The following is a 15,015-nucleotide window of genomic DNA, read 5'->3' as shown; positions in this document are numbered from 1 at the left end:
TGCTCTCTTACTGGTCCTGGAGTGGAACAGATCTAGGAGAGCCGGCAGGTCACAGCCGATGACCTTCTCAGCTGACCGGATGATCCGCTGCAGTCTGCCCTTGTCCTTGGCAGTGGAGGCAGCGAACCAGACGGTGATGGATGAGGTGAGGATGGACTCAATGATGGCTGTGTAGAAGTCAACCATCACTTTCCGCGGCATGCTGAATTTCCTCAGTTGCCGCAAGAAGAACATCCTCTGCTGGGCCTTCGGATCGGCAGCACCACATCCTCCACCCTGACTCTCAACACCGGTGCCCCCCAGGGCTGCGTGCTCAGTCCTCTTCTGTACTCCCTGTTCACGCATGACTGCGTGGCCACCCACAGCTCCAACACCATCATCAAGTTTGCCGATGACACCACTGTCATAGGCCTGATCCCCGGCGACGATGAGAAGGCCTACAGAGAGGAGGTCAGAGCCCTGAAATCTTGGTCCCAGGGCAACAACCTCCATCTCAACGTCGGCAAAACGAAGGAGCTGATCGTGGACTACAGGAAGAGACGAGGAGAAGAACACGCCCCCCTCTCCATCAACGGGGCCACGGTGGAGCGAGTCAGCAGCTTCAAGTTCCTCGGGGTCCACATCACTGATGACCTGACCTGGACCCATCACACAGACTCCATCAGGAAGACGGCCAGACAGCGGCTCTTCTTCCTCCGCAGGCTGCGGAAGCGCCACATGGACTCCAGGATTCTCTGCAACTTCTACAGGTGCACCATAGAGAGCATCCTGACTGGCAGCTGCACTGCCCTGAACCGTAAGGCTTTACAGAGGGTGGTGAAGTCTGCCCAGCACATCACCAGGACAGCGCTACCATCCATAGAGGGCCTCTACACCCAGCGGTGCAGGAAGAAGAGCAGCCGGATTATTAAAGACCCCTTTCACCCAAACCATAAACATTTTTGCCTGCTGCCATCTGGCCGACGGTACCGCAGAATCCGGGCCCGCACCACCAGGCTCAGAGACAGTTTCATCCCCCAGGCCATAAGACTTTTAAACTCCTCTGAACTGCAATAACTCCACCACTACTAGCACTGTGACATATTTGCATATTTGCACTTCTGTTGTTTTATTTTCTCCTCAGTTGTTTATATATATTTAGATATATATACATTACTTCCTAATTTGATATTCTATTTTATTCTATTTTATACTATTTCTATCTTATTTTATTGTATAGTGTGTAATTACTTGAGCATTGTTAGAAGAGAGCCTGAGACTCAAGCATTTCACTGCCAGCGACTGCTTAATGTTATTGTTGTGCATTTGACAAATACAAATCTTGAATCTCTTGAATCTTGATGGTAGAGGTGATGTTCTCCGCCCATCTCAGGTCCTGTGCAATGATCGTCCCCAGGAATCTGAAAGACACTGTTTTAACTGGGGAGTTGCACATGGTGAGAGGAACGGTTTGAGCTGGGCTCCTCCTGAAGTCTGCTACCATCTCTACAGTTTTTGAAGCGATCAGCTCCAGGTGGTTCTGGCTGCACCAGGAAGCCAGGCTGTTTACTTCCTCTCTGTAGGCGGCCTCGTCCCCATTGGAAATTAATCCAATTAGGGTTGTGTCGTCAGCAAACTTCAGGAGTTTGACAGAGGGATGGCTGGAGGTGCAGTTGTTTGTGTAGAGGGAGAAGAGGAGAGGAGAGAGCACACAACCCTGTGGGGCTCTAGTGCTGATGGTCCGGGTCTCAGAGACAAGCTTCCCCAGCCTCACGCGCTGCTTCCTGTCTGTCAGGAAGTTAGTGGTCCACCTGCAGGTGGGCTCAGGCACGCTCAGCTGTGTCAGCTTGTCCTGGAGAAGAGCTGGGGAGATGGTGTTGAATGCGGAGCTGAAGTCCACAAACAGGATCCTGGCGTAAGTGCCGGGGGAGTCGAGGTGCTGGAGGATGAAGTGGAGTCCCATGTTGACTGCGTCGTCTACGGAGCTGTTGGCTCTGTAGGCATCCTGTGTGATGTTTATAACTTTGATATGTGTTATATGTGTTGATACTGTGGTTACAAGTTGAATGAAAGTTAAGGTTAGTTCTGCTCTTCACAGGCTTTCTTTGCATATCTCTCTGACTATTTCATTCTCTGATTTAACATCTACACAGACACACTCATATCTCCTCACCTCATTAGCTCAGACCCCCGCTACATATCGTAAAACCACTTCTGAAGGAAGGGGGGGCCGTTAACTAGAGGGGTGCCAGTGACCATCTTGAAAGCATGCTAAGGAAGGTGTGAACTTTTAATGAAGCCACCATCTTGGGAAACACACTGACTTACATAGACACACACACTCGCATACACATCTTGGTTAAGTTAGTACATTATAAGTAATTTGTGTTTTTATACTTTATTATGTTCATAATAAATGTTCTTTCATTAATGTTTCATAAGTGAATTTTGCCAACCTCTACACTGTCAAGATATCCATAACCTTCACTGTTCATTATATAATCTTTAATAGTAAATATTGAGATTTCTAATTGAAATAGATCTAAATGAGAATTATCTCAATCAATAAATTGGCTATCTTTACCCTTTCTTTGAAGGGTGGTGCTCCAAGGTAACTTTAACCAATTAAAATCATTATTTAATATTAATATTTAAAATATTAATTTTTTATATTTTATTTTGATAACCAAATTTATTGAATGCCTAAAGGCACACCATTTTATGGTATCACTTTTTAAGCATTATTGCACAACAACAATGTTTAACGCAGCTTCTGGACGATTGTCTGTCTCCAGTCAGTCAACTGATCCTCTCACTGAAAACCAGACAAAGGTGTTAGATTTAAATGTTAATCAGTTAAACAAACTTGACCATCGTGACTAGGACCCTTTAACAGTGACTCGTCCTTCCTGACTCCAACATGGTGACTCAGACCTCATCATGGAGACTCAAACATGACCCTCGTGATATGAACTTGTCCTGATGAATAGTTGTTGATTAATATATAATCACACTGAAATGATCCTACTGACTCAGACAGATACTCAGACAAACTCCTGGTTGTTCAGACTCTTGAACTTTGACTTCTACACTGTAACTCACTATATTCTCATGCTGTTGGCCTCTAAATGTTGCCCGTGTGTCAAAGCCTCAGGATTTACTGAGGAGCATAGAGCAGCCATTCAAGCACCGTTAAAGAGAAGCATCAGGCTGACAGCACCTAAGAATATTCCAGGAAAAATAAAGTGACCTCTGAGCGACCTTCTGGTTCAATTACGTTTTTTAGGCTCATCGTAGGTTTTGGTTTGTACCCGACTTCTTGTCATTGGTGACATCTTGCAAGCACTGTCATCTCAAAATACATTTTAAATTATGACATTATTATCGGTACTTTCAGCCTATTGGATTCTATTGGATTCCTGCTGCCGGTCAAGTAAAGTTTGTTTTCCTGTGACACAAATGAAACAATTGCTTCTTTACATTCAAGCGTTGAAGCTGGAAAAAGGTGCTTTGCTCTGTGATGTGTTGTTTGTGTGAATTGTCTCATGCAGCCACATTGTCAAGAGCTAAAAACATAAGGCATGTTAAACAGATCGTTTATGTAATGGTGATATTTTCTAACATCAAGTTGGGATCTGACGTCCGTCTTTAACAACCATTTTAAATGGTTTTAGATTTGACTGTTTTTCCATGAATTCATGAATGTGATGTTCACCTCGGTGTCTCATCACTCAGGCTTTTCGCCTTCACCCCCTCTCTCTTTTCTTTCCTCCACCTCCTCTCCCTCACTTCGTATCTTCCCTCCATCAAAGACACCTTGTTTTCTTTTCTGCCATCTTCCTATTCTTCTTCTTCTTCTCTGGGCTCCACCATGTGTGTGAGAACATTATTCACTCATCCTTCCTCTGTTCATCTTTTTGTCCTCGTACATCCACTTAATCAGTCATCCCATCCTCGACTGCTGTCGTCTTTTTCTCCTCGTCCTCCAGTCCAGCAGGCGTCACTGTTGGCTCTGAGCTCGCTGTCTCTGTTTCCTGCCGCTGGATCGCTTTGTCCGCTCCGAGACTCAAAGTGCTCAAAGAGGAGGAAGATGTCCGACGTGCGGCTGCTGCGGGTGTCGGTACATGAGCGGATCAGCGCCGCCGCCGAAGACTTTCTACTGCAGCTGGAGAAAGGAGGAGAAACGGCTCGAGTCCCGGCTCTGAGAGCGATGCTAACCGAGCGGCTAACGGCTGCGGGGGAAGAGATCCTGGCGGTGTTCGAGGACAAAATGGAGCGGTCCGAGCGGGAGATCTGCCGCGAGAGGAGGCTGCTGGAGGCCGTGATGAAGCCCGAACTCCGGCTGCACCGAGTTGGTGAGTCCTTCGAGGAGCCGCTCACATGCTAACGCTAGCTAGCTTCAGCTCTGCTAATGTTAGCTAGCTTCAGCTCTGCTAACATGAGTTGATCCAACAAACACTCCTTGGCTTAAAGGGAACGATACGTTTAAAACAATGTCTGGTTTTGTTAAGTTGATGGAATGTGTAGATCAGAGGATCAGGAGCTTTGTCTCAGCTCAGCTTCGGCTGTTCGTGCATTTTGGCTCCTTTTGTGTATACAGTTCTCCAGAATGCTTCGTCTCATCCGGTAAAACAGACACAGATTGTGTGAATAATTATGATACTGGTATATTTTTGCTGTGACACATAGATGAATACATCCATGTATGTCAAAGCAACACTATTCCTGAACTGGAGAATCTGGGTTTTATTTAAATACTAGAACTGGTTTACAAGTTTACACATTTCCTCTGGCCCTCTCCCTAACACGACAGGTGATGACATGTTTTGCTGCATGTTGTCTTTTACCCGCTGGCTGTCGAGGTGCTGTCCTGTAAACGGTTCCGGGCTTTGTAGATAATTTGCAAACTTTTTGGAGAAAACCTGGTCTTGTTAGGAGAGACGGCGTTCATCCCACTTGGGATGGAGCAGCTCTCTTATCTAGGAATATTACTCAGTCTATAACATGACAACCCATAGTTGGGACCAGGAAGCAGAGCTGCAGTGCTAAACACTTCTCTGTGCTCCCTCTGGGTCAGTCACACAACCCCACAGAGATTGGGTCTGTCCGATTAAATTATTTAAATTAAACAATAACAAAGGGAGAATTCCAGACAAAAAGCTAATACAAATTAACACAACCTCTGCAACAATGCAGGAAACTAAGACTTTTAAATGTGGTCTCTTTAAATTATTATTGTTGATGACTTTAATATTTATGTTGAAAATAATAAAGATAGCTTTAGCGTAGCATTTATTTTGATACTAGACTCAATTGGTTTCAGTCGGTGTGTACACCTCATTGTTGTAACCACACACTTTTTGCTCCCAAAATAAAAAATTTAACAGTACTTCCGCGCAATCCTATTCTATCAGACCATAATTTACTAACCTTCAATTTTTCATTATCTGAATATAGGCCACTAATAAACATATTTACCTGATAGTGCTGTAGCTAAATTTAAGGAAATAATTTCGATTACATTAAAACCCGTTTTATCCGTCGATACAAACAACAAATTCCTTAAAAACTGAGCTCCAATGAGATTGACCATCTCGTCGATAGATCTGCAGACTCATTACAATTTAACATTAGACTCAATAAGTTCCGTGGTATAATTCCAAGACGCATGAGTTAAAACAAGTATCAAGAAAACTAGAAAGGAAGTGGGGCTCCAACAACCGTGTTGAAAATCTCCTAGACTGGAATAAACAACCCCAGGTTTCCCTTCAGCACTGTAGCCAGGCTGACAGTGAGTCACATCGTCACCGAACCCAGTATTCCTCGATCCTTAAGTAGCAATATCTTTATGACCTTTTTTAATGATAAATTTCTAAATTGGAAATGCCTGAAATTCGAAATAAAATCTACCATTTCCTGCACTCAATTGGCACTTATACCCCACCAAGAACAGAAATCTCAGAAACTGAGAATCCTACTCATTCTTTAGACAGCTTCTCTCTGATCCCCCGTGATCAGTTTACCAAAATAATCTCAGGTTCTAAACCAACAAACTGTATCTTAGATCCCATTCCTTCAAAATTACTTAAAGAAATTCTGCCCCTAATAGATAGTTCTTTACTGAACACAATCAAACTGTCATTATCATCAGGTTATGTACCACAGTCCTTATATAGCTGTAATCAAACCCCTTCTCAAAAAATCCACCCTAGACCAGAGGTTTTAGCCAATTACAGGACAATATCTAATCTCCCCTTCATGTCTAAAATCTTAGAAAAAGTTGAAGCCATCAGCTGTGTGAGTTTCTCCAGGAAAATGTGAAGACTTTCAGTCTGCGTTTAGAGCCAATCACAGCACAGAGACAGCCTTGGCAAAAGTCACTAATGACCTTCTAGTAGGGCTGCTCGAATATGGAAAAAATCATAATCACGATTATTTTGGACAATATCAAAATCACGATTATTCAAACGATTATTAATGTGCCCTTATTCTGAAGTCTATGCTTTATTTTTTTGCATCACGTCCGGTTCTGGTAAACAACGGTGACGGCTGCGGTGTCTTATTCCTCTGTGAAAACAGGATATCCTTTTTCACAGGATAACCCCCCACACACAACTCGCCTCCTTCACTTTATAGCTGCTTGAGTGAGTGCCAGTTGCTGAATGCTTTGGGGGAAGGACTGTATTGCTCAAGCGCGTCTCTTCCGGAAAAAAATGCCAAATACTCGTTTCAACTTGATTATAGTAGTTTGGAGATCGTTTGACCCAGTAATCAGATCAGGGATTTGTGTCTGTCCTCGTTCTGTTAGATCTCAGTGCAGCATTCAACACAATTGACCATCACATTTTATTACAGTGACTAGAACAGTAAATTAAAATTAATGGAACCACCCTGAGCTGGTTAAAATCATATTTTTCTGATCGCTTCCAATTCATGCAAATGAATGAGTCTTCTGTGCGCACCAAAGTTAAGCTTGGTGTTCCACAGGGCTCTGTGCTCGTCCCAATTTTATTCTCATAACTGCTTCCACTAGGAAACATTATCAGGACACACTGTAAATTTCCATTGCTATGCGGATGACACCCAGTTATACTGGTCAATAAAACCTGAACAATCTAATCAATTAACTAAACTTCAAGCATTTCTCAAGGACATAACAGATAGATAGATAGATAGATGGATACTTTAATAATCCTGTGGGAAATTTAGGTAATCCAGTAGCTTACACACTTATACACCTCACTGACATACATACATAAATCACATGTACATAGGGAGAAGATATTGCAGATACAGGAATGGGTCTGACCCTATGGTACAGAATGCAATGATTGTGTCAGTGTCCAGTAGGAAAGTGTTCTTGTGCTGCTGGAGTGGATAGTAAAAAAATATATATATTAAAACAAAACAAAATATAATATATATAAGAATATGTAAGTTATAAAGTCTGCATGGGGCTAGTATAGCCAGTAAAGGGATGGATAGTGGGTTGATGTATCATGAGATGAGTAGAGAAGGGGAGGGGAGGGCAGACTGAGGTAGACTCATGCAGGGAAGATTATTTCCTCCCCCCCCTCCTCCTCTTCTTCGTGGCGTTATGCAGCTGAATGACCCTGGGGACAAAGGACCTCCTCAGCCTATCCGAAGAGCGTGACAGTGACAGGTGTCTGCCACTGAATATGCTCCTCCGTCCGTTGAGAGTTCTGTGAACTGGGTGGTGGACATTGTCCAAGATCAGGGGTGTCTCAACTTTTTTTCCCCAGAGGGCCACATACAGAAAAATATACGAAGGACTGGGCCACTCACTAGATGTGAGGTATACTGCCTCACTTCGCATGCACTTATATTGGCAAAATCAATCAAATGCAGGTAAATGACGTTTGATAATTGAACATGTTTGAAGAAAAATAGCCTCCATCATAGCTCTCCATTAGTAAATTTTATTTTTATTTTTTACAAAAAGGTTGTCAGTCCACTCTCAGCCTCATTGGTTCTCCCCCTTCATTGTCCTGTATGAAGGGAGAGACAAGAAGAGAAATAGGGGATGTGGAAATTTCAAGCTTATTACACAAATAAATGATTGGGCTTGTTAATACATCAACTAATGTTTGTTAAAAAATGTTCATCAACTTAGTAATTGACTGAATTTATTAAGTAATTGGGCTAATTAACAAATGAAAACTGTGTGTATATTTTTTTAACTCACCTGTAATGGGAAGAATGTTGCGCTCAGTGGGAGCAGTGATACTGCGCTTTGGTCCGAAGGATAGCTGGCAGGTCAGGAGTAAGTTTGGTGGTTGAGATGCGAAGGACGTCACGGAGATGGCTGTCGGTCATTCTGCTTCTCAGTCTGCTTTTGGTTCAGCGTTAACATAGAGAATGTCTGCTCACAGATGAATGTTGAGTCGAACATACTCATTCGTTTGGCGTGGCCTCTCATCAGAGGAAACTTGGCCTTTTCCAAGCTCCGGTAGAAGTCCGGTAGGGAGAGACGCTGATGCTGATTCTTCAGGGCTTGTCTTTGTAAGTCACCATGGTGCGTGTTGGAATACATCTGTCCTCACAAGAGCTGCTGTATGACGTCACAGCATCAGCATCTGTGTTTTTGTCCAGGCTGTTGGAAGCATTTCTAAACATGTTCCAGTCATTGTTGTCAAGGCAGTCACGCAGATTCTCCACAACTTCTCTGCTGCTCAAGTTCTAGGATCTCAGCACAGCAGGTTTACAAAGTTTAAGTTTCTGTCTGTAAGCCGGGATCAGATTAATAAGAGCGTGGTTGGATAGACCCAGAGCAGTGCAGGAAACTGCATGATACGCCTTGCTGATGGTACTGTAGCAGTGGTCCAGAGTATTCTCACCCCTAGACGGGCAAATGACTAACTGTTTGTATTCGGGGAGTTTGTGGAAAAAGTTCCCCTTATTAAAGTCCCCAAGGGAAATAACAGGGGAATACGTGTTCTCTCTCCACTCCAAGTATCTGCTCGGCGAGTTGTCGTTGAGCCTCGCCCACGTCAGCTTGCGGTGGGATGTAAACTCCGGCCAGGATAAAGGAGGTGAATTCACGGGGAGAGTAAAACGGTCTGCAGGTGACAAAAAAGGTTTCCCAGTCAGGAGAACAGGATTGTAAAATCAATTTTATGTCGCTACACCAGCCATGGTTTATATAGAAACGAATCCCTCAGCCTTTTGCTTTGCGTGAGAGGACCGTGTCATGGTCCGCACGTAACAGCTGAAAGCCGGTCAGAAAGTTGGGACATACAACAGATGTTGTTGTGTCCCTGATGTTAAGCAGCTCGTACATCGTAAAAATAATCCAAGTTGAGTCGCAATAAATTGAATTAAACACAGAAGTGCGCACCAACACACCGAGGCGGCATCATTATATCGTTAAGATGATCCCTGCTATTCCAGTCTATTGCTATTCCATTGCACATGTTGATAATCGTAGTATATTACACTTGCGGTTCTGTCTCGCTCCAGATGCCACCTTGAGAGATCTCCCCTGGATGCTCCAGCTTAAAGAGCTCGTGCATCACGATTGTGCTGCTGTGATAATTTTGGATTTGCAGAGTTTACAGAGAAACATGTTGTTTGGTCTCCGTCTTAAAAACTCCAACACTTAAGATGATCGTGGGCTATTTGTTTCCTGGCTTCAGTTTGCTCTTTTGATGAATAAAAGCTTTAACTCCACGCAGCCATCTTCCTTCCTCCTAATGACGTCATCACTAGAAGATCAGACAGAGATGAGAAGAGGGTTTGTGGTGATAAGAGCTAAAGAGGTGAAAAAAGCTTAACCCACTAACCGCCACTCGCCTTGCTCTGATCTGCTAGTGTCCTAATTTGTGTTGTGCAATAGTAGGGGGACTCGACGTTGGCTAATTATCAATAATCATGGAATATGATTATTGAAACAATAAATATTATTTATTAAACAAAATAATTAGTTTATTAATTGAAGATGATCAGTAATCAAATAACAATAAAACTATTACTGAGTAAATAAGGAAGTTCAACAATTAAGAATTATTAAATCATTAATTTGAGAATGATTAAGTTTATTGATTAAGAATAATTAAATAATTAATGTAAACTGAAGAATAATCAATCAATCAATGAATAACAACTACTAATGAAAAACAAGTAATTATCAATTTAGAAAGTACAAGCTATCAATTAATAATGATAAGGTTATCAACCAAGAATAATGAAATAATTAGTCAAAACAATATAATCGTCAATTTAAGAATGCTACTATCTATATTAATTCTCGAGAAGGGGCACCACCCTGGTTACAGGGACCAACAAGTCAGTCTATAAGTATCAGTCTCATCTGATAAAGTTAAATTAATAATCTCAATAGTTGATATTAGGGATTATATATTAAACGATGAAGGGTTTGAGTTCAAGCACTGGCTATCGTTATCCAACTGTGTTCACATAAACATGCACCAATAATCACAAGATTCAAATACTTTAAGTATAAAAGGGGTTTATTAAAAAGATATAAAAAGTCAATGTTGTTCCAAATGATTCTTCATTTAACACAATCCGCTATATCCAATACAGTCACAGCACATTCATCACAATTGATCACACTGCAATCCTTCTGATAGGGCTGTGTGTGTGTGAGTGGGGGGGGGGTGTATGTGTGTGTGTGAGAGAGAGAGGAAAAAGGGGGGTCGATGACTCACGAAGTTTAAGAGGGCCGGCTTAACCCTGGGGGTTTGACTACAAAATTGGTGATGTAATATACACCAGGACTACAACTCAAAATGGCGGAGTCGCCTTAAGGAATTTAGAGTCCGAATGAAGGGCGGGCCTCGATGTGTATTGCAATCAATGGTCGACGGACCACGTAACTTAGAGTCAAGATGGTCAAAGATGGCCGACTTAAACACACGTGAGACAAAGGTCGAGGGAGGACAAAGGGATTCTTTGTCTTAGCTTAGCTTTAGCGCCGAATGGCGTCGAGGTGCGTTCAGGGCCCCCTTGATATCAGAATGGCTATATGTAATGCGACTGTGTGTGTGCGTGGGCGAGGATAAGTGTGTCGGCGGATGTGAGAGAATACAAGAGAGAGAAAGAGAGAAATATGCAGTAACACAGATCGGAGATGATCTTAAAAACGCCGTCAGAGGCGATCACACAGTGAGGCCGGCAATCCAGCTACGTGAGAGGTGTCTTTTAACAGATGCACGTCTTCTGTGAGATCGGCCTGACGGAAACACGAATCAAACAGGAAGCGCCGGATCGTCACCGCGCGCTTTTCACAATAAGATCGACACGGCGGTCTTTCTATAAAAGTACAATCATATAAAAACACGCTAAGTATTAAACTAGACTCTGCCCAGACATATGTTTCTTACTTCGTGTTGCTTCGCGGGGTTTCGTGCACGACCGTAGTAGCGCGAATCCCGGAAGGAGGAAGTGGATGATGTCCTGGCCTCAGGCCGCTGATCGCGGAGCCGCTGGGGGCGACGGCGAGATGGCGCTGGGCCGAATCGGAGAGAATTCTTCTCGTTCTCCTTGGCAAGGTCTTTGCCCGTCTGCAGGAAGGAACAACCGTCGCCGGATTGTCCGTGGATGGCGGGGAAAGTGTCTCTGTTCTCGGCCAGCGAGTGAGGGGGAGCTTCTGCCGCGCGCTATTCAGATTAAAAGCTTTAAGGAAAAATAGGAAAGAATAAGCTTACGATGTACTAAAAAAGGATAAGTTAAGCTTAAACTGGATTAAAAAAAATAGCTTTAAACTAAAAGTGAAACTACGAAAAGATAAGTTTAAAATAAACTTATGAAAGATCAAACAGCTGTTAAGTTTGTTTCCTTTGTGTCCTGTGGATCACTTAGAACTAAACTGGAGATGCTAGCTCTATTGTGAGTGGAACTGGAAAGAACTATTTTCGGTGTGTCTGCCCTTAAATAGCACCTTGGAGGTGACTCCCGCCTTCTAGCAGGGCTAAGGGTCTCAGGCCAATAGGAAGGTCAGAGTTCAAAATCTGAGGCGCGGCTAGAGACACAGCAGGGGTCATTGACAGTTTTGACTGTAGCCTGCTCCCCCCCAAGTACCTTAGGCTGGATAGGAATTTCCCACAAGTCCTTATTTTTACAGTTCTCTGTGGCTGTAGGTCCCAACATTTGTTTATTTGACCTCAAAATATAAAACCTTTTACTGGTAACTATGACCTACCTCAACATCTCTGCTTCCTGAGTGTGATCCTTCAAAAATAATATTCAACATTAAACAACACAACTTTTTGTAAACGTGTTTTTTTTTGTCCTACAGACGTACAGCAGCTGACGGTGAATAAAGATGAGGTTCCCCCTGAGCAGCATCAGTGGAGCCCCCTTGTGGACCAGGAAGACCAAGAGCCCCCCCTTATTAAAGAGGAACAGGAGGAACCGTGGACCAATCAGGAGGGAGATCAGCTTCAACAACTTGAGCAGGCCGATATCAAGTTCCCATGGACTGATGACACTATGAAGAGTGAAGAAGATGAAGAGAAACCTGAGTTGTCACAGCTTCATCAGAGTCAGACTGAGGAGAACAGAGCGGACTGTGGAGAACAAGAACCAGCCAGGAACTCAGGTCCTGATGGACATTTACAACAAGATACTGAGGACAAGACTGAAGACTCTTCTGAGACTGAAGAGAGTGAAGATGATTGGTTGCAGACATGGGAACCTCAGTCTGGTTTAAAAACAAAAAATAACAAACACCCTCTAAGTGATATGAAATGTAAAACCGGTAAGAAAGAATTTAGTTGTTCTGAGTGTGATAAAAGATTTTTTCAAAAGAGCACTCTAACTGTACATATGAGGGTTCATACAGGAGAGAAACCCTTTGGTTGTTCTGACTGTGGTCAAAGATTCGGACGAAAGAACCAGCTAACTGTACATATGATGACTCACACCGGAGAGAAACCGTTTAGTTGCTCTGTGTGTGAAAAAAGATTTTTTCAAAAGGGCGATCTAACTGTACATATGAGAATTCATACAGGAGAGAAACCGTTTAGTTGCTCTGAGTGTGGAAAAACATTTGTTCAAAAGAGCAAACTAACTGTACATATGAGAATTCATACAGGTGAGAGACCATTTAGTTGCTCAGAGTGTGGTAAAAGATGTATTCAAAAGGCTCAATTAACTGTACATATGAGGGTTCATACAGGAGAGAAACCCTTTGGTTGTTCTGACTGTGGTCAAAGATTCCGAAGAAAGCATGAACTAACTGTACATATGAGGACTCATACAGGAGAGAAACCCTTTGGTTGTTCTGATTGTGGTCAAAGATTCATACGAAAGTACAAATTAACTGTACATATGAGGACTCATACAGGAGAGAAACCCTTTGGTTGTTCTGACTGTGGTCAAAGATTCGTACGAAAGTACAAACTAACTGAACATATGAGGATTCATACAGGAGAGAAACCCTTTGGTTGTTCTGACTGTGGACAAAGATTCGTACGAAAGTTGCAACTAACTGTACATATGAGGACTCATACAGGAGAGAAAGCATTTAGTAGCTCGTAGTTTGGTTAAAAAAAAAATTAGACTAATGGGTAATCTAACTTCACTTGAGTAGTAATATAGGAGAGAATGAATTTACCTGCTCTGTGTGACAAAGATGTAAGTTGCATCATTTGCACCTGTTATTATCAGTTAGACAATTTCTTTCTCCCTGGAAAATATAACTTATTGAATAACATGAAAGATTTGTGTTGGTATTTCTTGTTTCTACTGACTTGATTTATGCCATATATAACATACCCATATATACTTAATGCATTTTTAATAATGTCCTCCGTTTCTGGTAAAAAGTTTGCCCGAAATTGACAGCTGAATATACATTAGAGAAGTCATACAGGAGAGAAACTGTTAAATTGCTCCTAGTGTGGTTAAAGATATACACTAATGGGCAATCTAACTGTGTATACGATTAGTCATACAGCAGATCATTAATTTACTTGCTCTCAGTTTTGAAAAAGATTTCACTGTAGGTACAATGTAAAGAGACATGAAGCTTCATACAGGAGAAAAATTAATCGTTTGCAACAAAATATTTACATAAATCTATCGGTAGCTATCGATATTATCCATATTCATAGTTCACTGTTGTAAAAGAGAATTAAGAAACCCTCCACCTGTTTTTTGCAGAGTTAAACAATGTTTATGTTCCTACAAAATACAGCTCATTGAATAACATGAAAGATTTGTGTTGATATTTCTTGTTTTTATTGATACAGTGCCTTGCATAAGTATTCACCCCCCTTGTACCTTTCTACATTTTGTCATGGTATAACCACAGATTAACATTTATTTCATCATGATTTTATGTAATGGACCAAAACAAAACAGTCCATCATTTGGAAGTGGGGGAAAATATTAAATGGATTTCAAAATTATTTACAAATAAAAATCTGAAAAGTGTTGAGTGCATATGTATTCACCCCCTTTACTGTGAAACCCCTAAAAACAATCTGGTGCGACCAATTGCCTCCACAAGTCACATTTGCAAGTCACATACTTAGTAAATAGGGTCCACCTGTCTGCAATTTAATCTCAGTATAAATACACCTGTTCTGTGACGGACTCAGAGTTTGTTGGAGATTATTTCTGAACAAACAGCATCATGAAGACCAAGGAGCTCACCAAACAGGTCAGGGATAAAGTTGTGGAGAAATATGAAGCAAGGTTAGGTTATAAAAAATATCCAGAGCTTTGAACATCTCACGGAGCACCATAAAATCCATCATCAGAAAATGGAAAGAATATGGCACAACCGCAAACCTACCAAGAGGAGGCCGTCCACCCAAACTGAAAATCCGGACAAGGAGAACATTTATCAGAGGAGCAACCAAGAGGCTCATTGTTACTCTGGAGGAGCAGCAGAGATCCACAGCTGAGGTGGGCGAATCTGTCTACAGGACAACTATTAGTCGTCTACTCCACAAATCTGGCCTTTATGGAAGAGTGGCAAGAAGAAAGCCGTTGTTGAAAGGGAACCATAATAAATCCCATTTGGAGTTTGCCATGTGGGAGTCA

General features: G+C 42.3%; 1 protein-coding gene across 1 annotated transcript; it reads left to right on the top strand.

The window, feature by feature from the left end:
- Positions 1 to 4,004: 4,004 nt before the first annotated feature.
- On the top strand, positions 4,005 to 14,763 carry LOC128455066 (gastrula zinc finger protein XlCGF28.1). The gene is made up of 2 exons (XM_053438699.1): positions 4,005 to 4,334; positions 12,260 to 14,763. Exons 1-2 carry the CDS (start codon positions 4,070 to 4,072, stop codon positions 13,501 to 13,503), a joined length of 1,509 nt encoding a protein of 502 aa, XP_053294674.1. The 5' UTR covers positions 4,005 to 4,069; the 3' UTR covers positions 13,504 to 14,763.
- The last annotated feature ends 252 nt before the right edge of the window (positions 14,764 to 15,015 follow it).

Source organism: Pleuronectes platessa, chromosome 2 (genome assembly GCF_947347685.1).
Source record: "Pleuronectes platessa chromosome 2, fPlePla1.1, whole genome shotgun sequence".
NCBI classification, from domain to species: Eukaryota; Metazoa; Chordata; class Actinopteri; order Pleuronectiformes; family Pleuronectidae; genus Pleuronectes; species Pleuronectes platessa.
This window is presented reverse-complemented; position numbering and strand designations above follow the sequence as displayed.

Bases quoted from the DNA above. Each gene is read 5' to 3' on its own strand.
- LOC128455066 (XM_053438699.1), top strand. From the start codon at position 4,070: ATGTCCGACGTGCGGCTGCTGCGGGTGTCGGTACATGAGCGGATCAGC. The intron at 4,335-12,259 runs GTGAGTCCTTCG...TTTGTCCTACAG, and splicing joins ACTCCGGCTGCACCGAGTTG to ACGTACAGCAGCTGACGGTG.